Source organism: Gossypium hirsutum, chromosome A11, assembly GCF_007990345.1.
Source record: "Gossypium hirsutum isolate 1008001.06 chromosome A11, Gossypium_hirsutum_v2.1, whole genome shotgun sequence".
NCBI classification, from domain to species: Eukaryota; Viridiplantae; Streptophyta; class Magnoliopsida; order Malvales; family Malvaceae; genus Gossypium; species Gossypium hirsutum.
Genome location: NC_053434.1, coordinates 51,363,097 through 51,388,249, shown reverse-complemented (window position 1 = coordinate 51,388,249; position 25,153 = coordinate 51,363,097). Strand labels below are relative to the sequence as shown.

At 36.0% G+C, this 25,153-nt stretch overlaps 1 protein-coding gene and 1 long non-coding RNA gene across 2 annotated transcripts; one reads left to right on the top strand and one right to left on the bottom strand.

Moving 5' to 3' along the window:
- Window positions 1–10,821: 10,821 nt before the first annotated feature.
- On the bottom strand, window positions 10,822–11,644 carry LOC107905657 (uncharacterized). Its single transcript, XR_001686574.2, has 2 exons — window positions 11,348–11,644; window positions 10,822–11,229 (listed from the first exon to the last, which is right to left on the bottom strand). It is a non-coding gene; the product is annotated as an uncharacterized lncRNA (long non-coding RNA).
- Window positions 11,645–15,930: 4,286 nt separating this feature from the next.
- LOC107897054 (protein MIZU-KUSSEI 1) lies at window positions 15,931–16,873 on the top strand. Its single transcript, XM_016822394.2, has one exon. The coding sequence runs from the start codon at window positions 15,986–15,988 to the stop codon at window positions 16,694–16,696; it is 711 nt and encodes a 236-aa protein (XP_016677883.1). The 5' UTR covers window positions 15,931–15,985; the 3' UTR covers window positions 16,697–16,873.
- The last annotated feature ends 8,280 nt before the right edge of the window (window positions 16,874–25,153 follow it).

Here is a 25,153-nt window from a genome sequence, read left to right as displayed (position 1 = left end):
TTGGAAATTCATTATAAATTAACCAGAGATAATTAGGAGTCGTATCATATATGTACAGATTCCTCTCTGAGTCTAGTTTTCATAGAAACAAACGGCAACAGTATTGAAGCCCCGTGCAGGGAGATATCCCAGTCGTAATGGGCAAAGGTCAGTGTAGTCGACCCCTGCAACTTGGGGGACTTTGACTAATAAACTGTACTAATTGGCCTAACCAAAAATTCTAGAAAAAATAACATAGATTGGAACATGAGTCTAGTTTCTGGGAAAAATTACAAAACTGATTTTCGAGTTACGAAACTCAAGATATGATTTTTAAAATGACTAGTACACAGATTGGGCAGTGTCTGGAAAATAAATTTTGTAAGGGGTTAAAGCCAGTTAACACCTCGTGTTCGACTCCGGTGTCGGTTTCGGGTTCGGGGTGTTACATTTTATTGGTATCAGAGCTATGGTTTAGTCGGTTCTAGGACTACCATAGCACGTATGAGTCTAGCTATACATGCCATAATGTTAATGTTTAAAAGGGTGATGACTTCTGACGGTTGAAATGTTTTTGTCTTGATTAGTAAATGGATCCCGGTGAAGAAAGAACCCTAGCGGATGACGTTGAGAGCGTAGCGGCTGCTCCTGCACAAGGGACGCCGCCTGTTGAACCTCAGTCATCTGCGAATAATCAAGGTGAGGGGGCTAAACAAGCCTTCTTTACCATGATGAATGAGTGGGTCGCGCAATATGCCCGAGCCAACCCGGCTGTCCAACAATTCCCAAATTTGAATAATCCACCCCAAGAGCCTGTAAGGCCATCAGTCGCTGATCCTGTGAGGCTGAGTAAGCCACCTGTAGACTTGATTAGGAAGCGTGGGGCCGAGGAGTTCAAGGCCATAGTAACTGATGATGCCGAAAGGGCCGAGTTCTGGCTTGATAACACCATTCGGGTGTTCGATGAATTGTCATGCACACCCGATGAATGTCTAAACTGTGCTGTATCTTTGTTGCGAGACTCAGCCTACTATTGGTGGAGGACCTTGATTTCCATAGTCCCGAACGAGCGAGTAACTTGGGACTTCTTTCAAACGGAATTCCGGAAGAAATTTATTAGCCAACGGTTCATTGACCAGAAGCGTAAGGAGTTCTTGGAACTCAAGCAAGGCCGTATGACTGTATCTGAATACGAACATGAATTCGTAAGACTTAGTAGGTATGCCCGGGAGTGTGTAGCTGATGAGGTTGCTATGTGCAAAAGATTCGAGGAAGGATTGAATGAAGATTTAAAGCTACTAATGGGTATTTTGGAAATAAAGGAATTCGTAACACTAGTCGAACGAGCCTGCAAGGCGGAGGAACTTGGAAAGGAGAAGAGGAAGGCTGAATTTGAAGCTAGAGATTATCGTAAAAGATCGACGGGTAAAGCTCCGTTCTCAGCTGTGAAGAAGTTCAGGGAGGACATTAATAAGTCGAGGGCGACTGCGGGAATTTCCATCAGGGCAAGACCATCGATGGGCTCCCGAGCTACTTCGGTAGCTAGTGTGGGCAATAATCGTCACGAGAAACCTGAATGTCCCCAATGTGGAAGACGACACCTAGGTGAATGTTGGGGCAAGTCTACTAACAGGGCCTGTTACGGATGCGGTTCGAAGGACCACTTCATTAGAGATTGCACGGAGCTGGATGAGAAGAATAAGATTCAAGGTGCAAGACCTAGTGGAGTGACATCTAGAGGTAGACCACCGAGAATTTTAGGAGGCAGGGGTGGTAGTCAGAGGGGGGCCTCTGATACGGCCGATCGCGCCGAGAACCGTACTCCTGCTAGAGCATATGCCATTCGCGCACGAGAGGAGGCATCCTCCCCCGACGTCATCACTGGTACCTTCACTCTCTTTGATACTAATGTGATTGCATTGATTGACCCTGGTCCTACTCATTCATATGTATGCGAAACCTTAGCAACCAGTAAGACTCTACCTGTTGAGTCTACTGAGCTCGTAATTCGAGTATCAAACCCTTTGGGTCAATGCGTACTTGTTGATAAAGTGTGTAAGAGATGCCCTCTAATAATCCGAGAATCCTGTTTTCCGGCTGATTTGATGCTTTTGCCGTTCGACGAGTTTGATGTTATTCTTGGTTTGGATTGGTTAACCGCGCATGATGCGGTTGTGAATTGCAAAAGCAAGACTATCGATTTGAGGTGCGCAAATAACGAAATAATCCGAGTTGAGTCTGCGGACTTAAGGGGGTTGCCAGTTGTAATATCAGCAATGTTGGCCCAGAAATATGTAAGGAAAGGGTGCGAAGCATACCTCGCGTATGTACTTGATGACAAGGAGTTAGAAAAGAAACCCGAATCGGTGCCGGTGGTCTGTGAATACCCGGATGTTTTTCCTGAAGAGTTACCGGGTTTGCCACCTGTTCGAGAGGTAGAGTTTGGTATTGAGCTTGTACCTGGAACTACGCCTATTTCGATCGCTCCGTATCGTATGGCACTAACCGAGTTAAAAGAGTTGAAAGCTCAGTTGCAAGAATTGACGGACAGAGGTTTCGCTCGACCGAGTTTCTCACCTTGGGGTGCACCAGTATTGTTCGTGAAAAAGAAGGACGGAACCATGAGGTTATGCATTGATTATCGTCAACTGAATAAAGTGACGATAAAGAATAAATATCCGTTGCCGCGTATTGATGATCTGTTCGATCAATTAAAGGGGGCATCGGTGTTTTCAAAGATAGATTTGAGATCGGGTTATTATCAGTTGCGGATTCGAGATTCGGACGTACCCAAAACTGCTTTCAGAACGAGGTACGGTCACTATGAGTTCTTAGTGATGCCGTTTGGGCTCACTAATGCCCCTGCGGTGTTTATGGATTTGATGAATCGGATCTTTAGGCCGTATTCGGATCGGTTCGTAGTTGTGTTTATTGATGACATCTTGATCTATTCAAGAGATGAGGCCGAACATGCTGAGCATCTGAGGCTAGTGTTGCAAATTTTGCGGGATAAGCAGTTATATGCTAAGTTCAGTAAGTGTGAGTTATGGCTAAGAGAGGTTAGCTTCTTGGGTCATGTGGTATCCGCATCGGGTATTCGGGTTGACCCGAGCAAAATTTCAGCCATACTTAACTGGAAGCCTCCGAGAAATGTTACCGAAGTCCAGAGCTTTCTAGGGCTCGCCGGTTATTACCGACGATTTGTCAAAGGTTTCTCGATGATAGCCACACCAATGACGAAGCTACTTCAGAAGGATGTTAAGTTCGAATGGACGGAGAAATGTCAGAAAAGCTTCGATCAACTGAAAACTCATCTGACTGAAGCTCCAATTTTGGTACAACCCGAATCGGGTAAAGAGTTTGTCGTTTATAGTGACGCATCCCTACTCGGGTTGGGTTGCGTATTGATGCAAGAAGGTCGAGTTGTGGCCTATGCGTCGAGACAATTGAAGCCACACGAGAGAAATTATCCGACCCATGATCTCGAACTAGCCGCCATTGTGTTTGCATTGAAAATATGGCGACATTATTTGTTTGGTGAGAAGTGCCATGTGTTTTCGGATCACAAAAGTCTCAAATATTTGATGACTCAACGGGACTTGAATCTGCGACAAAGACGTTGGCTTGAATTGTTGAAAGATTACGAGCTTGTCATTGATTACCACCCGGGAAAGGCTAATGTGGTTGCGGACGCCTTAAGCCGGAAATCACTGTTTGCTTTGCGAGCGATGAATGTACACTTGTCTGTTCTACCTGACAATGTGTTAGTAGCTGAATTAAAAGCCAAACCATTATTGACTCATCAAATTCGTGAAGCTCAGAAAGTCGATGATGAATTGGTTGCAAAACGAGCTGAGTGTGTTCCGAACAAGGAATCGGAGTTTCAGATTGATGATGATGGTTGTTTGAGGTTTAGAAGTCGTTTGTGCGTTCCAAGGAATTCGGAACTCATTCCGATGATCCTGAACGAAGCCCATTGTAGCCGAATGTTAATTCACCCGGGGAGCACGAAAATGTACAACGACTTGAAACGTCGGTTTTGGTGGCATGGTATGAAGCGAGACATCTCCGACTTTGTTTCGAGATGTTTAATATGTCAACAAGTGAAAGCGGAACATCAAGTGCCTTCAGGGTTACTTCAGCCGATCATGATACCCGAGTGGAAATGGGACCGAGTCACAATGGACTTTGTGTCCGGACTGCCATTGTCCGCAAGTAAGAAGGATGCGATTTGGGTTGTTGTTGATAGGCTGACTAAGTCGGCTCACTTTATCCCCGTGCGTACGGATTTTTCATTGGATAAACTAGCCGAATTGTATGTTACTCAGATTGTGAGATTACATGGAGTACCTATTTCTATCGTGTCGGATAGAGATCCGAGATTCACCTCACGATTTTGGAAGAAATTGCAAGAAGCTCTGGGTACCAAGCTGCATTTTAGCACCGCTTTTCATCCCCAAACCGATGGTCAATCCGAGCGGATAATTCAGATACTCGAGGATATGCTGAGATGCTGCATCCTTGAGTTTAGTGGTTCATGGGAACGGTATGTACCTTTGATTGAATTCGCTTACAACAATAGTTTTCAATCAAGTATTAAGATGGCACCTTACGAGGCTTTGTACGGTCGTAAATGCCGTACACCATTGTTTTGGACCGAGCTCGGTGAAAGTAAAATTTTCGGAGTTGATTTGATTAAAGATGCCGAACAGAAAGTAAAAGTAATCCGTGAAAGTTTGAAGGCAGCCACAGATCGTCAGAAATCGTATGCGGATCTGAAACGGAAGGACATTGAATATCAGGTGGGAGATAAAGTGTTCCTTAAAGTTTCGCCTTGGAAAAAGGTACTTAGGTTTGGCCGTAAGGGCAAGTTGAGCCCGAGATTCATTGGGCCGTACGAAATCTCCGAACGAGTGGGGCCAGTTGCGTATAGATTGATTTTGCCCCCTGAGCTTGAAAAGATTCACGATGTCTTTCATGTTTCGATGCTTCGACGCTATCGATCTGATCCGTCGCATATAATTAGCCCATCAGAGGTTGAAATTCAAGCCGATATGAGTTATGAAGAAGAACCGATACGTATCCTAGCTCGTGAGGTGAAAGAGTTGCGAAACAAAAGGGTTCCGTTGGTTAAGGTGTTGTGGCTCAAACACGGGATCGAGGAAGCAACCTGGGAACCCGAGAGCTCGATGAAAGAACGATATCCAAACCTATTTACTGGTAAGATTTTCGAGGACGAAAATTTCTTAAGTGAGGGAGAGTTGTGACAGCCCAAAATTGACCCTAGCCGGGAAGTGGTTTCGGGACCGCTAAACCGAGTCACCGAAAGGTTTGAATGTGATGTTTATTGTCTAGAATATGTAATCATGAATGTGTAAAAATTTCAAGCTTCGATTTAGTCGATTGCATGTGAATTTAGTCAATAGGACTTATATGAGAAAATTTTAAAATGTGATAGGTCAATGCATGAGGACCTATTAGTGCATGTGGAAGAAAAAGGGGACTTGCATGTCAAATTCCCCTCCCTAATATGTAGTGGCCGGCCATGCTATAGGTGGAAACATGTCTCCAACATGTTATGCTAGTGATGCATGTTAAGAAAAATAAAATAATAAGCATGGTGATTAAATAATGAAAGGAAGGGTGATGGAAAAAAAAATAACATGGTCTCACCCCCTTGTTGCCGTGAATTGAAGAAAGAAAAAAAAAAGGAGTTCATTCTTGAACATCCTTGGCCGAATAGAGGAAAGAAAGGAAGGGGAAAAAGGCTTGAGAAAATCGGCTATGGTGGTTGCTAGACTAAGGTATGTTTGATGTTGTCTTTGAGATGCATGCATGTTTTAAATAGCCCATGTTTAAACCTTGAATCTTGTTGATAACATGAGCAATCGGTCATGAGAAAGGGTTCAAGGAATGGTTGTTGTTCATGTTATTTGGATGAGAAATGGTGAGTTTTGTTGTTTCATGTTAAAGTTAGGTGAATGATGATAGAGGAGTGTTTGAACTATAAAAAAAAAATCGGCTACCTTGTTATGAGCTAGGGCCGAATGTGGGTTTGGTTGTGTTTGAATATTACATGCTTGGTAGAATGGTGGATGAAGGTGCCGAATGTATGTTGGATTGATAGAGTCTCCAAATTGATTTTATGTGTGTATGCATGACCGAATATACGTGGTCACATGAGTAAGGAAATGAGTTATTTGATATGTGGTAAAAGTTAAGTACTAAATCGAAGGTCATCGAGTAGCCGACTCGGAATTATTTTACCCAACATAAAGTAAGTCATTAAGCATGTAGTGGGTAGTATTTCAAATGGTCATAATGTGTATGTATTGATGCTGATTGGAATGAATAAATATACATATATATATGCATGTACGTATGTGATGATGAAATTGTTGAATGAATGAAAAGAGGTAAGATGTACTGAGTTGTTGATCTCGGCACTAAACGTGCGGGATAACCATTTATGACCATGAGATTGGCGCTAAGTGCGCGGGATTAAATTGTACAGCACTAAGGGTGCGATTTGACTATGTTGCACTAAGTGTGCGAAATGAATATGATGCACTAAGTGTGCGAATTGACCATGCGGCACTAAGTGTGCGAGTCTGACTATGTAGCACTAAGTGTGCGATTTGATTACGTGGCACTAAGTGTGCGAGTTGATTATATAGCACTGAGTGTGCGGGCTCAATATACATTCGTGAATCATTATGGACACTATGTGTGCGACACTATTGAGTCGATCGCGGACAGCGGGTCGGGTAAGTGTCTTGAGTACGTGGCTAATAGGTGCTATGCTTATACTTGGTGTTGAGCTCGGTAAGTTCGAACCTATGTGACAAATATACTTGAAGTCACGTACATAAGTTTTATCGTAGGATGGGTGAAAGGCCGTATAGTCGTTTGATTGTAACGAAAATAAATCGATTTATGAAATTGCTTCAATGTCCTATTGATGAGTATATAGAATGTGAATGCATGAATTGATATGAAATTGAATTGATAGGTTGGAGGAACTATGGTATGGTTCGGTATGGATGGAGTAAATTGTCTCGTTCCATTTTGTTTCCTCTTGTGATAATGTTGTTGATAGATGGTAGTGCATTGCTTATGACTTACTGAGTTATAAACTCACTCGATGTTTCCTTGTCACCCACTATAGGTTGCTTGGACTCATCTATTTTTGCGGGGTCGGGCCGTCATTGAAGTCATCACACCGGATAGTAAGTTTTGGTACTTTCTTCTTAGTGTGTTTAGAAGATCATTTTGGCATGTATAAGCTAGTACGTTGTGTTTGAATTATGGCATGTAAACTTTAAGCCATGCGAAAATGGCACGAATGTTCGATTGAATTGGATCAAGGGTAGGCATGAAATGGACCTAGTTACTTTCGTAACAGATGCTGGCAGCAGCAGTGTCATGAGATTGAAAAATCACTAACAATTGTAGGAGTGGAATTAATTGATGAATAAATTATGTAATCGAAGCTCGATGAGTCTGCTTTCATGAGGAAGTAACTAAAAGATCATATGGGCAGTATATTAAGAGATAATCAGATTTTAGTGGGACAGGGCCAGAACGGTTTCTGGATTCTCTGCTCCGACTTTGGAAATTCATTATAAATTAACCAGAGATAATTAGGGGTCGTACCATATATGTACAGATTCCTCTCTGAGTCTAGTTTTCATAGAAACAAACGGCAACAGTATTGAAGCCCCGTGCAGGGAGATATCCCAGTCGTAATGGGCAAAGGTCAGTGTAGTCGACCCCTGCAACTTGGGGGACTTTGACTAATAAACTGTACTAATTGGCCCAACCAAAAATTCTAGAAAAAATAACATAGATGGGCACATGAGTCTAGTTTCTGGGAAAAATTACGAAACTAATTTTCGAGTTACGAAACTCAAGATATGATTTTTAAAACGACTAGTACACAGATTGGGCAGTGTCTGGAAAATAAATTTTGTAAGGGGTTAAAGCCAGTTAACACCTCGTGTTCGACTCCGGTGTCGGTTTCGGGTTCGGGGTGTTACAATTTAATTAACAAATATCTTTATACTTAAATTATAAGTAATTAAATATTTAAATTACAAATGTACCCATACAATTCTTACACATGTATATTTTATTACCATACAATTATCTTCTATTTAATTTATTTATAATATATTATCAATTAAATAATCATAACAATTTAATATAAAATCATAATAATAATCATTATAATATATAAAACCTAAAAAAAATCTTTGATTTTATTTCACCAATATGCCACCTCATTTGTAGTCAATGGCTTAATTGCCATTTTAATCCTTTTTATTTTCTATTGCTTTATAATTAAACTTTTACCCTTTATTCAATTTAATCCTTTTTATTACTTACTCTAAATTAAGCTAAATTCACTTAATTAGATCCTAATTAGACACACCACTAGGCTCATAAATATTTTTAATAATTATTTTCGAACTTATTTCACTAAGACGGAGGCCCTATAACTCACTTTTCCGGTGCCCATGAATTTCAGGTCATTACAAATACCCTTAATGAGTTCGGATCTGAATTACCAGTCCAGGCTAAATTCAGACCCGATTCAGATTACCCATCCGGGCTAAATCCAGTGCACATATATTCTTCGGGAGGCTCGATCATTTAAGGAACACCCGTCCGGGCTAGATTCCTTTCCATATTTGAGATCACGGATTACCCGTCCAGGCTAAATCCTTACTGCAACACATGCAGGATCTCAATTCACATGTAAAACATGGTTTATCCATCGAATTCCCTTTTTGACCTTAACCGAGACAGTTATCAACAAGTCATTTCCAAAGGTGCATTTCATGCATTTTCATACCATAAATAAATGCAAATATCATGCATTCATAAATCATACAATTATGTATATTAGGGGTTTACTTTAAGTTATCCGAACTTACCTGGTATTCTTTTCGGGATTGTGTTTCGGTTATTTCGAAACTTTGCGTTTACCTCGATTGACCTCCGGAATTTGTTCCTCAGGGTCTATATCAACAAAATTAACTCATTAATACACTAAATTATACATTTCAAGTCTAATTCTCACCCCAGTCTAGATGACTGTTTTGCTCCTAACTTTTGACATTTTTACGATTTAGTCCCTAGGCTCGTATAATGAAACACATGCACTTTCTATCTTACCCAAGTCTAGCCAAACACTTTTCCTTCTTATGGTAGCCCACATTATCCATTAATTTCTCATTTCTACAACACATTTACATCTTTTGCAAAATGGTCCCTATAAGGGTTTTTCATGAAAACCAACTAGAAAAAGATGTTTAACACACATTAATCTTTCATATTCCTCCATAATTCATCAAAACACAATTAACTCATACATGGGAAAATTTTTAAACATGAACCCTAGCATGAAATATGGTAAATGTAGAGATCAAGCTACCGGGATTTCAAAAATGCAAAGAACATGAAAAACGGGGCTTGGGAGCACTTACTTTTGAGCTTGAAAATTGAAGAAACCCTAGCTATGGTGTCCTCCAAATTTCGGCAGCTATGGGAAGAAGATGAGCATATTTTTGCTCCAATTTTTTTCCTTTTTATTACATTAAAATGCTTAATGACCAAAATGCCCTTATGCCCTTTCTTTAAAATTTCATCCATGCAAGCCCATTTTTGTCCAAAAATTTAGAATTTGGGAAAATTGCTCTCCAAGACCTTAAAATTTATAATCTAAAGCAATTTCATACAAATTGCTTCTAGAAACCAAGTTTTGCAATTTATTCAATTTAGTCCCTAATTTCCAATTGGACATCTTATACTTTGAATTTCATCATGAAACTTTAACACATGCATATAATCATAATTTAGGCCTCATAATAACCATAAAATAAATATTTTGATGTCGGATTTTGGTCCCGAAACCACTATTCTGACTAGGCCCTATTTTGGGATGTTACAGCGCATCTTGGGCATGTGAAACCTGCACCTAATTTTGGAAAATTAAAATCATCACATGGCCTAACACACGGGTGTGTGGTTGGCCATGTGACATAAGTTAGAGAGTTACACGGGATCAGACACGACCTGTAGCACGGACGTGTCCTATGGTCACACGGGCGTGTGCCTTGACCACATAGGCTTGTGTGCCTTGCATTTAAGAAAAATTTTAAAATTTTACGAAAAAATTTTTGAGATCCTGATTTAGTTCTGATTAGTTTCTAATGTTTAAATTGGACCTCGAGGGTCCATTTACGGGACAATATGATTAGTTTCGGACATTAATCATCTGTAATAGTTCTATAAATTTTGGTAATACTCCGTAACCCTATTCCGACGATGGATACGAGTTAAGAGTGTTACAGGAATCATTTACTTGGAATGTTGATGTTCTCAAGTTGCTGTTTAACAAAAAAACAAATCAAGCAAATTTTGAAGATTCCTCTTGTTGATCGGAGCCAACCAGAAGTATTATTGTGGAGAGGTGATGATTTAGGTGAGTATACAGTTAAAAACAGATACAAATGGCTTATTACAACTGACATAATTAATACGGAAGCCAATCTTACAATATACCAAGAAAAATTGAAGACCTATTATACACAATTGTGGAAACTAAAGTTGTCTAACAAAATAAAAATAGGTATGTGGAAGCTATCTAAAGAATTCATGCTTACGCTCCACAATTTGGAGAGAGGGCTGGTAAAAGACGACCAGTGCCCATTATGTAAGTCAGATGTGGAGTCAATGGTCCATTTGTTTCGAGACTGTAACTTCACAATTAAGGTCCTGCAAGGACTAGGAGAGGCAAACTCCACCATTAATAAAAGTCAGAGTTGGCATAGTTGGTTAGTGGAAAAGTTCTTGAGTTATGATTTACTAAAATGCAAAACTATAGCAATTGCTTGCTGGGCGATATTGTACAACAAGAATAGTGTGTATCATAAGGGTTTAAAATCGAATGTGTGAGGTGGTCTCTTTTATTAAAGCTTACATGATGGAAAATGAGTCAATGAAAAGTGTTCTGGTGCCAAAAACAGTACTAAAAAATGTTAACTGGGAACCACCCAATGAAGACATGATTAAGATCAAATTTGATGCATCTTTTCATCAGGAACCAAACATTTCAAGAGCAGGTATTATTGCTAGAAATAAAGAGGGACTTGTAATGGCATCATGTATTCCTGGGCGTGTTTGCATGCTGTCAAATTTGGGGAAGATCTGGGCTTTCGAGATATCTTTATGGAAGGAGACTCCCTGATAGTAATCAAAGGGATTAACAATGCAAAAGATGGCAGATCTCATATCAGTAATGTCCTTAAGGCAGTCCAAAACAAAATCAATAATTTCACATACATAAAGTTTTGATTTGTACCTAGTCTGGTTAATAGCGCTGTGCATACTCTGGCCAAAGCAGGATGGCACCACGAACAATCGGAATACTGGATAGAGGAAGCCCTGGCTTTTGTGGTGGAGTTGGTTGAAAGAGAATGAACAGGGAACAAGACTGGGGGATTAGAGAGTAAGGGCTGAGACTAGAAATATATTAAGCTAGTTTTAAAGAACTCAGACATTTCAGAGGGCTTCTAAAGAGCTTTTAATGTTTTTTCTTTTTTCACCGGATATGGTTTGGAAGCTTTTACCTCTAGTGCTGATGCAGTTTAGGGGCTCATAGGTTAAAGGAAATTGATCGAATGCCTCTTTTTAAAAAATGGGTGTAGACAAAAAAAATAACGCCCATTTAAAAAAAGAGTCGAATTTCGGGTAAGGCATTTTTGGTCCGAGTCCGGCTCGACCTGAATCCACTAAAGGACAAAAAATTTATTTTTAAAAAAAAATTATTTTCTTGTTGTTTGCTCCCATTTTGCTACTATTTTATTATTATGTTGTTACTATTTTGTTGTTATTGTTTAGATATTGTATAAAACTTATTTTATTGTTAATTTTGTTATTATTTTAAAGACATTTGTTAATTTTATTATTATTTTAGAGACATTTGCTATTTAAGTTGCATCTATTTTAGTGTTATTTAAGTATATATATTTTTTAAATTTATTTTCAATTTGCTGGGAAATATTTATTTTGATGTTTTTAGTATTTTTGATGTATTATATATTTTTTAAAATTATATAAAAAATAATATAAAAATTAATATGGGTGGGCCGAGCAGGGTCGGGCCTGAATTTTGGCATTTTTATCCTAGTCAGGCTTGGGCAAAATTTTAGACCCATTTTTCGGGTCCGGGTCTAGGTCCGAGTCTAGCAAACGGGCCTGAATATTTAGCTGAACCCGATCCGGCCCAGTCCATACTCACCTCTAGTTAGGTGATAGGATTGAGGCTATTTGATTTCTTTAATTTTAATGCATCAGTTTTGGTTAAAAAAAATTTAAATTTAAGGTATAATGATTTTTTTTGTGTTCCAATTTTATAAAAAAAAATTCATTTAATTTTTTTATTACTTGAATTGCCACATGATAAATCAACATTTAATTAAGCTTTTAAACTTTAAAAATTTAAAGAGAAATTATAAAACTATTTTAAAATTAAAATTCATTAAAATTATTTTTTAAAAATTTAAAAATATTTTAAAAAATTAATTAAATGATTATGTGTCATGTACGTGGCAGTCCACGTGTATGTCACATTAGTAAAATTAAAAAAATATTAAAATTTCATATATTTTGGAGTGATTTGACCAAAAATACAAGTTTAAGGGCTAAAAAGGAAAAAATTTAAATGGATGGCTAAAATGACTTTTTTTGTAAAGTTGGATAGCCAAAAAAGTGATTATGCCTAAATTTAATCATAGAGTAAATTGTAGAATTAGTCACCCAACTATTAGCGTGTTTTTGTTTTGGTCACCCAACTATGAAAGCTTTTAATTTAATCACTATTATTTTAGATCATTTTTATTTTGGTCACTCATGTTTTAAATCGTTTCTATTTTGGTCATTAAATGGTTAACGAAAGTGATGATGTGGCCATTTTCTAACTGGTATAATAACACATCTAGTCCTCAATACTTACACATTTTATCAATTTGATCCTAATTATAAATAATTCAAAAAATTTTAACCCTCCAAATTTAGAAATTCTATCAATTTGATCCTTAAACACATATAATTAAATATAAATTATATATTATGAAAATGTACAAATATAATAATTATAAAAACGTTTTGTGTTCATATTTAATTATAATTATAAGGCTCAAATATGCATTTAGTCCCTCGAACTTGACACATTCTCCCAAGTTGGTACTTATTATTATTATTTTTGTCCCAAGTTGGTACCCAAATTTGTATTTCATCAAGGGTGTTGGTACTTTTTTGTAACAATGTTAAATATAAGACATATGGCACTCTTGGGTTATGACATGTGACATTGATGATGCCATAATCTATTTTTTATAATTTTTTTGAAATTTTTAAAGAAGATATAAATTATATAATTTTTTAATATATAAAAAAATTATAAATTTTAAAAATATATGTATCTAAAAAATAAAAAATATTATTAAAAAAATCTAAAATTGAAGTTAGAAAAATAAAGTCCCCAAAAAATTACATATTTTTCTAAATAAATTGTAAACAAATTGGATGAAGATAAATTTTACAATAAATTTATGCTTAAAAATGGGTCCTAGAGGTGTCAATGGGCTAGATTGGGCCCAACCAAAATTTTATGCCTATTTGCTAGGGCTTGACCTGAAAAATAGGCCTAAAATTTTGCCTAGGCTCGGCTTGAATAAAAATGCTAAAATTTAAGTCTGACCCGCCATATTAAATTATATATATATTAAAATATAATACATCAAAAATACTGAAAACATTAAAATAAATGTTTCCCAACAAATTGAAAATAAATTTTAAAAAATATGTAACTTAAATAACACTAAGATAAGTATAACTTAACAAGCAAATGCCTCTAAAATAGTAACAAAATTTACAATAAAACAAGAGTTATATAACATCCAAACAATAAAAAAAATAGTAGCAACATAACAGTGAAATGGTAGCAAAATAGTGAAAACACAACAAGAATATAACGACAAACCAGTAAAAAATAGCAAGAAAAGAGTAAAAAAAATAGCTTTTTTTGCATATTAGGGGCGGGCTCGTGCCAAAAAAACTTTACCCGAGGCCTGACCTGTATTCTAAATAGGCCTTATTTTTTTGCCCGAGCCCATTTTTCGGACTTATATTTTTACCCAAACCCTCTCACTTTTCAAGCCTTCGGGCCGAGCCCATGAATAGGTCTAATGGATCCTAATTATTACATGATTCTTCAAGTCAATAAAGATCGCAAAAGAAGATGATTTGAAAAAAGCTTATAGGAAGCTTTTTCGTTTTTATTTTTATTTTTTTAATTATTTGATAGGTTTCATATGAAACTTTGGTTCCTCTATTGAGAATGCTATTAATACGATTATGAATGAAGTTTATAAAAATCACAATTTTATTGAGTTTTAGGGGTTTTGCGTTTTTGAGTTTATCAAAATCACAGATTTACATATAAGTTTATCAAGATTTAATTAATGTGTTTAAGGATCAAATTGATAGAATTTGTAAACGTGGATGGTTAAATTTATTGAATTATTAAGAATTTGGATCAAATATATAGAATTTGTAAGTATTGAAGACTAAATGTGTACTTGTACTAGTTAGACTAACGCCACAACATCACTTCCATTTACTATTTAACGGAGAGTGGCGAAATAGATACAATTTAAAATGTGAGTGACAAAAATAGAAATTATCTAAAACATCAGTGACTAAATTGAAAATTTTCACAGATGAGCGACCAGAACAGAAACACACTAATAGTTGGGTGACTAATTCTATTGTTTACCTTTAATTATAATATACTAATAAGTGTTGGATGCAGTGGGAAAGCATATTGCACTCTTAAGGAGAAAACGGAGTTTAAATATTGGAAACAACATTGTTTTAAGGACAACCACAAACCGTAAACATGAACCGTAAAACTTATATGAAAAGTACCAAAAAATTAATTATAATATATAAATATTAATATTGAAAACTAATATCTTGTTATTTTTAATTAGTAAATTGAATTATCAAAATAATTTATGAGAATTATTTATTATATGGAATGATTTTTTTTCTTCTCTCGTCTGGATTTGTTGAATGACGTGAACCGATGATATTTTATCTTTGAAATTTATTTAATCTCATTTATTTGTTATTTTTAATGTGTTTCATGTATGTTATATATATTAAAGGTTAATATTTGATATATTAGTAGTGTTTTTTTATTTCACAAAAAATTTTAAAAAATTGTCATGTGTTTTTTTAAATATTTATTTTTTTAATATTTTACTATTTGTCAACTCCCTAAACTTATTTGTGAAATTTAAAAACTTTACTGGTACTATACCAAATATTATTATTTTTAATATCAATAAATCGAAAACATTACATCAAAACATATTGATACCAATACATATCAATTCTAATAAAAACGATACATCCATAAATACAATACTCAATACCATACAACCCTTCCCGATTCTCTTATCAAAAAAACCTTTAATTGAATTGGTATTATTAATAAAGTAACACTAGTTAGACTAATCAAAAAATTAAAATTATACTAATAAAATAAAATTAAGAATTTCAAGTGTTTTAAAAATTAAAATTAACTACCTGTTTTTATAAATGGTTACGTATCCTTTCTCTACCAAAATTCTACTTCTGATAATTCATGGAAATGAATCGTAGTTATACCTAAATTCTCTTTTTAAAAAAATAGAAAACAAAAAGAAATGGTCTAATTAGTGGTGCCCCCAAACCAAAACCCGCATCTGTTGGGAGTACTTTAAAATCAATGTAATTTGAGGATGCTATAAACCAAAAGTAAGTACTTAAGGAAAAAAAAATTAATAATAAAAATAATAATCACGCCAGACATCTCTTATAAAAAGAGCACAACCATCTGCAACAACCCACAAGCCAAGCATTCCCATATTCCAAACAAGGGCAACTTAACATGTCCTGCCCAACTGTTGGCGCCACCACCCACATAACAAATGGGGTTACCTCTGTTGACTGCCAGAAACAAGTTAGGTCATGGCGGCTTCTTCGTTCCCTTATGGAACTCCTCATCCCAAGTTGCTACTGCGCCTTCATCGACAAACACCATGAAATCAAACACCAAAATTACCTTCACAGATATTATCAACCACCTGTCTCTACCTCTTCTGGTGTTATTACAGGTACCATCTTTGGTTACCGCAGGGGAAAAGCCAGCTTTTGTATCCAGCCAAACATCAAGTCCAACAATCCAATTCTCCTCTTAGAATTTGCGGTACCTACAGCAGTTTTGGCAAGGGAAATGCAAGGTGGTATCCTCCGAATTGCTCTGGACTGCACCAGCAAAGGGAATAGTAGTGGAAATCCAGACTCGGTTCTGTCGATGCCATTGTGGACTATGTACTGTAATGGAAAGAAAGTTGGGTATGCAGTTAAGCGGAAGCCATCGAAAGCTGATATGGATGCTTTAAGGCTAATGAATTCAGTTGTTGTTGGCACTGGATTGATCAGTGGAAAGGAGCTTGATCATCATGACGATGAACTAATGTACCTGAGGGCTAACTTTGAAAACCTTCGTACTTCACCAGATTCTGAGTCTTTCCATTTGATTGATCCCGACGGAAACATTGGTCAAGAGCTTAGCATTTTCTTTTACCGCTCAAGGTGACCTTTAGACCAGTTTTTAGCTTGGCCCCTATAGTTTTTTGAGCTATGTTCATTAGCGTGGCTTTACAACCCTTTGTATTTGATAAACAATCTCTATGTTTTTAGGGGACTATGAAGCTCTGTTATTTCTTTTTGCATTACTACGAAATAACTAATTTGGTATAATGTTTTAGCATAAGGATTCAATAGTTTGGATGATGAGATTGGAATCGTGTACATGGTGTTGACATCAAAGATTCAAAACAGCGAAAGCGCATTTAATTTCAGAACCATGATGTTATTACCAGTTACCCTGTGGACAAGGCTGTCCCCATTATGGCCGATGCCCAAATGACCCGACCACTCGACAATGCCATGTAAAATCTCCATCTCACTATGCAAATTTGGGAAAACAATAATGAAGTATGTCCCATAAAAATAATAACCTTGCCTGGATAACTTTCTCAAGGCTTAATTGAATTATAAATATTATGACAGAGCAACGTGTTCCATGCAGGAGTGTTTTGAGTATGAAACAAATAAATTCATTAAAGATGCTGATTTGCGGATCATGAGAATTTAAACAGTTCACACTTCCAACACATCAAAACGCATATAAACATCATCCTCAACATCATCATTATTTGTTTAATTGTTTAGCATATGCTTTTTGTTTTTTTCCCCCTCCAATTGAAAAAATTAAAATTGGACAGCTGCGCTTAAAATCTGTTTGAGAAGAATATATGATGATGTACATCATTGAATAAAAGAAACAGTAATATTCCAAAAGAATATATGATTTGATTAATATTGGCATTTTTCAGTGTTAGAAAATCCGACAACTTGAGATTACAATCCATTCTCAATTTTGTTGTAGCGATTAAAGTGGATGGGCAATAAAATTGTAATTTGAACACGCAAATCTGGTTATGTATTATCCACTTTAAAATATAAATCCAAATTAATTAAATTATTGTTGAATATTTGAATCTGTTAATGTTGAGGGAAGTTAGACTCTCTCTTCAGAAAAATCTTTAAAGTGTCATTCACTTGAAAGCCGACAAATTCCTCAATAAAAAGTTTTGTCCCTAACCTTCGCGAAGAGCTAATATACAGTTTACAGAAGAAGGGGCACTTTAGTTGGTGGAGATAGGTACCTACTAGTCCAAGTGGTACCATTATTGCAACGTAAAGGCTACACATGCCTTAGTTGGTAGTTTGACTCTCTACGCGTTCATTCTCCATAATTAATATTTTGTACAATACTAAAACCTTTCCTGTTAGCTTGGAGGTACTTATCTCCACCTATTGAGGCACCCTCTCCAAGAACTATACAACAGCTCTCTGTGGAGGCTAAGGACAAAATCCTAACACGATGGCAATATCTTTTGTTGGGGAATTTATTAACTACCAAGCAGATGACACTTTAAAGATTTCTCTCAAGAGAGAATCCGACCTCCCAATAGTTAAATATCATAATTTGGCAAGTCCAAATATTTTATATTTTTTAAAATATAATACAAATAATGGATTCAAATGTTCGAATTCAAATTTATTTGTAAAAGTAAGGTGAATTTGAATAATTACTATTCAAATTCTAATCTATTTTCTGCAAAAGTAAAATGAACTTAAACAACCAATACCAAAAGTACGTATTCTTGTTATAAATACTAATTAAAATATCCTAATCCATGAATGAAACTATTCATTACCATTGATGTTAAGAACTATGTAGAAATGTCGGGGTGGGGGCTTAAGATGGTGTTGCATGAGCTGTTATGTTGCTTTCGTTGCGTCGTTTAGCAAAAGAAATGGACGAGGCCGACGCGTCTGTAAATAGTGCAATGGAATTTGAGGTTAAATCTATCTATCTATCCTAAAAAAGAAAAGAGTGATAGAACATTAATGAATCCTATATATATATACACATAATTAGTTACATTCATTAAAATATGAACTGTTTAATGTAATGGAACCTAGCATGCCCTTCAAAACAAACTTTAGACATACGTACACTTTTCTTTCTCGTCAGGAATTAAATGTCTCCCCATTTGTCTTCCACCTTTCACCACTCTCCATTTCTTGCTTCTGTTCCTTTTTTTTTTGTGTCACTCGTGTGTCTTTATATGAGATCTTTTATTTACTTGTTATATTTTAAATTTCTTTTTTTATAAAATAAGGATATTTTCTGGTTAATTTCAGAAATGTGTGTTTTCGAGGTTATCTCTAAACCAGAGATTTTGTATCATGTACGGAGAAGTACACGTAAATGGATTGAGGGTCATGAATTTTTAAGTCTTACTGGCATTATATAGGCTCCCAACCACCCAAATAATCATACCAAATAGGCCCATGGGTTTTTGATCATTTATTGCTCATAAACCCAAATAACTTGTATTTAAATGAGAGGACGTTAGCACCCTCTCACTTTTTTTTTATACAACCATAAATTCTTTTTCCTACTAGAAGGGCTTAAATAATAAAATGATACTTAAATTATATTATTTTTTAAATTATAGTTCGTTACCTAAATTAATCTAGTCATTAAAATTTTTTTATCCAATTATTTTGTGGCACGTGACAATTTTAATTAAAAAATAAAAAAAATTTAAATAGTATTTCCTTAAACTTTTTTTTAAAATTAAAAACATATTCATCTCTTTTGTTCTCTACCTAAGAACTCTGGTGACGAAAAATTCAAGAACTCATTAAAAAACTCATCCAAACGTTGTTGTTGGTGACAAAACTCAAATTCTAGCGAGCTTCTTTTCTATTTTTAAATTTCAATTTTAATTCCTTTTTCACCTCGATTCAAAACTTGAATTTTTTTCTTAAAATGGACTTTTTTTTTTATTTTGTATACATATTGCATAAAATAATTAATGTTGGGTGGACCTCTATAGTAAACAAAAAAAAAGATAAAACATGAAATCCAAATACCGGGAAGAAGTTAAGTAGAAAAAAAAAGGTAAGAGGGTTGCAAAGAAACGTTATCTAATATGTTAGGACCTAAAACCATTAATTGCTTGAATATTTAAGTTGAATGGAAGTGCCCAACTACAATGGCCACTACGGCTTGGCATTGCATGTAACACCCCTTAGCCCATCAGGAAAAGTGGCGTATAAAGCTTAGCCAAATAGATTGCCTAGAAGACTAGGGCGTTATCTGCAAGTTTAAAATTTTTGACTCAACTTAATCTTTAGAAAACAGTTTTATTGATTACCCTTCTTTATTGAATTCCATTAATCTTCTTTCATTCCATGATGTATTTTTAGTAAAATCATTAAGGATTATAAAAGAAAACTCTATTATCCACCGTAGCACCGCTATGACATATACATATAACTGGTAAAATTCATAATCAATCATTCTTAGAAGTTAAGCATCTATTATCAGAGTAAACGGGCAATTCTTTTGAAACAAAAACAATATAGAAAAAGAAGATAGTTACAAAAGTTGATTACAAAACGGATTACGCCACCCGCCAAAATTGCCATGCATGATACAAAAATAGACAAATGGCTCACTCTCAAACATAGCTTTGGCGTAGTCCCCTTCTACTGATCTTCTTCTACAACAAAACACTTTAGAAAAAAAAGTAACAAAGTAAGTTCATTTCAACTTAGTGAGTTCCAAATAGACACAAAATGAGTACAAGAACACCGATAACCCACAAGCACAATACTCATAAGAAATACAGACATTTTCTGTAACACCCCTTGTAACACCCCGAACCCGAGACCGACACCGGAGTCGGACACGAGATGTTAACAAACTTTGAAAAATTTTTCCAGACACTGCCCAGTCTGAGTACTAGTCGCTTCAAAAATAATATCTTGAGTTTCACAACTCGAAAATCAGTTTTGTGATTTTTCCCTGAAACTAGACTCATGTCCCCACCTATGTATTTTTTTCTAGAATTTTTGGTCGGGCCAATTAGTACAGTTTATTAGTCAAAGTCTCCCATGTTACAGGGGTCGACTACACTGACCTTTTCCCATTACGACTTGGATATCTCTCTGCACAGAGCTTCAATACTGATGCCGTTTGTTTCTATGGAAACTAGACTCAGAGAGGAATCCATACATATATGGTATGACTCCTAATTATCTCTGGTCAATTTATAGTGAATTTCCAAAGTCGGAACAGGGAATCCAGAAACTGTTCTGGCCCTGTTCCACAGGAACCTGAATATCTCTTACTGTACTGTTCATATGATTGTTTCGTTACTTTCATATGAAAGTATATTCATCAAGGTTCGATTACATAATTTATTCACTATTTAATTCCACTCCTACGAATTCTTGTGATTTTTCCAATCCACACCACTGCTGCTGTCAGCCTCTGTTTTCAAAGTAAACCTTACCTATTTTCGGGGTTTCATGGACCAACTAGGGCCTTGTCATACATATGCCCACATATGATCATACTTAGCCATTCCAATGGCTGATCATTTGCTCAACACTTCCATTCCAACTATAGTTACATCATGAAACCATCTATACATTCATAAACACGAATGGTCTAATGCCATACTCCACTTCTACAAGCCATTTTCGCATGGCTGTACACTTATACATTTCATAAAGTACTCGAAAAACAACAATGGGTAGTCCTATACATGCCATATCAAAATTCAACCAAAATAGTACCCAAAAGAGCCTTTGATAGTGTGGGCGACTTCGACTTCAAGATCCCGAGTCCGATAGCTGGAGAACCAAAAATCTATAAAACTGAGGAGCAGTGTAACGAGTAAGCAATTTATGCTTAGTAAGTTTTGAGCAAGGAATTCCAGCATAAACAAAGAATAACACACATTTAGCTAAACGGAATATTTCATAATACGCAATTTACCGATATCAAACTTGCTTCACAACATTAACAACCCTTATGTACATACACAATAGACTAACTTAGCCGAAGGCCGGTAGCTCGTTTATCAACTGAGCGAACATTTATTTGTAAGGGCTCGATTAAATTCAACACATACGTAACATATCCCCATATTGGGATGTTTTTCGAGTATTCGCTGGAATTTTACAGCAAGCTCATTCATTACCAAATCACGTACCTTCGGGATTTAACCGGATACAGCTCCTCGTTTAAATGCCTTCGGGACATAGCCCGGTTTTAGTAACTCACACAATGCCTTCGGGACTTAACCCGGATTTAATAACTCGCACGAATGCCTTCGGGACTTAACCCGGATTTAGTATCTCGCACAAAGGCCTTCGGGGCTTAACCCGGAATTTGTATCTCGCACAAATGCCTTCGGATCTTAGTCCGGATATATTCACTTAGCACAAAGCCTTCGGGACTTAGCCCGGACAGCATTCAATTAATCATGCACATCTAACAATAATTCATGGCACATTCATATTTCATTTTCATTTGCGAAACTCAAACACAAGGCACTTATCATCCTTGCACATTCGGCTCAATAGCCACACATAGAGCATGATTTAATCACATCGTAATTTAAGCTCTCTTACTCAAGAACTTACCTCGGGTGTTGTTGAACGATTCCGCTAGCTATTCAACCACTTTTTCCTTCCCTTTATCGGATTTATTTCCCCTTTGCTCTTGAGCTTAATTAAACAAATAAATTGATTTCATCATTTAGGCATCAAAAAGATGAACACAAGGCACTTAGCCCATATTTATACATTAGACATTAAAGTCTCATACATGCAAAAATCATGCATCAACACAACATATTAGCTAATTTCTTTCCCCTTGGCCGAATATGCATGTCTATTTTTGGGGTCGATTTCAACACTTAATACACACATATACACACTAGTAAAGCATCCTCCCCCTTTTCATCAATTTAACACATGCATTGCTCATTAACATGCAAAGTTACATTCGGCCTTAGCACACATCTTGCTAGCCGATTCTTCTCCATTTAGCAACCAATGCACATATGTGCTCACACAAAAATGCTAAAAAGGAGGTTCAAGAATCATCAAGCCATCATCACATGCATCATTAACAAGCTTCATATTTTGCATGCAATGGCATTAACACAACCTCCACCTAGGCCGAATCTTAACTCATCCTCATGCCTCATCACCACAACATCAAACATCAACCAAGAATGATGCATCCATGGTCAAGTGCCATTTCCATCACATAGCAAGATTTAGACCATGGGCTAGGTAGAACTCAAGCTAACAACTAAAACATGCATGCATCTCATGGAACATCATCAAACATACCTTAGCCTAGCTGCATGCATGGCCGAATCTCTTCACCTTTCTTCTTCTTTCCTCCTTAAAATTTTTGGCCAAGGATGAACCAAAGGATGAGAAATTTTTTTCTTTGTTTTTCTTTCTAATTTAGGCTAAATGAAGGTGAGAAAAGGATGAACAAAGATCTTCTCCTCTCTTTTCTTTAGCTCACGGCAATGGGGGGGGGAAAGAATCAACTACACACTTTTTTTTTTGTGTATTCATCATACTCCTTTTCATTATTTAATTTCCATGCCTATTATTTTATTTTTTTTCCACCCATGATGCACCAACAAAACATGTCTATGACATGTCTTGGCCATCAAACTTGGTCTACCATGCTTGTCATGGCCGGCCACTACTAGTAGGGGGGGAATTTGACATGCAAGTCCCCCCTTTGTCCACATGCACTAATAGGTCCTCACACATTGACCTATCACATTTTAGAATTTTCTCACATAAGTCCTATTGACTAAATTCACATGAAATCAACCAAATTGAAGCTTGAAATTTTCACACATTCATAATTACATATTCTAGACAATAAGTATCACATTCAAACATTTCGGTGACTCGGTTTAGCGGTCCCGAAACCACTTCCCGACTAGGGTCAACTTTGGGCTGTCACACCCCTTACCCGTGTTCTAAGTCGGAACAGGGTACGAGATATTACCGGAACATAATACATGCGAACGTACGAAATCATGACATAGAATTTTTTTTTAAAAAAACATACATTTTCATGTCCTATAACCTGAACAATATTAGTTAACTTCAACGGGCATATACAAAATGAACTCTTAAATTTTGAAGACCAACATTTTAGGCCAATTTAATTATGACATATAATAAAAATAACCAAGTCACCTATACATGCCATAACTCCAAAATAATATTTACAAAATATCAATAAGTATTGATAGTGAGGATAGATCTCCGACGATCTCTGAATCCGAAGCTGGCCTAGTGACATTATAAGACAAGAGAAAGAAAAGAGAGTAAGCGTAAAGCTTAGTAAGTAAGTACATAAGTGATATACAATTTATCAACATATTTCTCAAAATAAAACAATCATAATAGTACATAATCTCATGTTCAGGTCAAACTATTTTCTTGAGTCACTGTCACTAAATTATTTATATTTAGAGTTACGGAACTCCGAATTTAAATCTGTTAATTTTTCCAAAAACTAGACTCATATAATTTCTTACCATAAAAATTTTATAATTTTTGGTTTAGCCAATTAGTACAGTTTATTCATTAAAATTTCCCCTGTTTCACTGTCTGACAGTTTCAACATCTTCTTACTAAAAATTAAATATCTTATAGTAAAAAACTCAGATAATGTTCTTGTTTGTTTCTATTAAAATTAGACTCATCAACGATTCTAGGAATATAAATTATAACCCATAATTATTTTTCTAAAATTTTGTAAATTTTTCCAAGTAAGAACAGGGGATCTCGAATTCATTCTGACACTGTCTCACAAAAATTAGAATATCACATAATATAGAACTCTTTTTCTCTCCCTGTTTCTTTTATATGAAAATAGACCCATTAAGCTTGAATTCCATAATTTATTTAAAATTTAATTCAACTTACACAATTTTTGGTGAAATTTCAAAGTCACACAACTACTGCTGTCTAACACTGTTTTACTACTAAAATTCACTCTTACAGAATTTCACTTAATCCATTTTGTCTTATCGAAGTTCACTCAAATATCGAGCATATTGCTCAAAATTTTATTAAACATATACCTACACTTATTCATCATATAATCATGTTCACATGTATTTTTACTTAATCGATTTTCCCGTTGAACTCTTCGGAATAGTAACTGATACTCAGTTGCCTGCACATATTTTCACACTTGTAGCCAAAGCTATCTGGTACACATAGCAGCCTGCACTTAGTACTACACATGCGACCAATTATCTAGTACACGTAGTAGCCTGCACTTAGTACTACACACGTGACCTAACCATCTAATACACGTAGTAGCCTGCACTTAGTACTACACACGTGATCGAAGTTATCGGGTACGCATAGTAGCCTGCACTTAGTACTACACATGCGACCAATAATCCGGTACACATAGTAGCCTGCATTTAGTACTACACATGTGACCTCATAATAGATCATTCGTATCGTTTCTATTTCGAAGGCTTAACCGGGAAATTCCTCACTTTCCAACATGTTACAATTTATTCATAGTCCTTTTTCAATTTGCAATTTACAACAA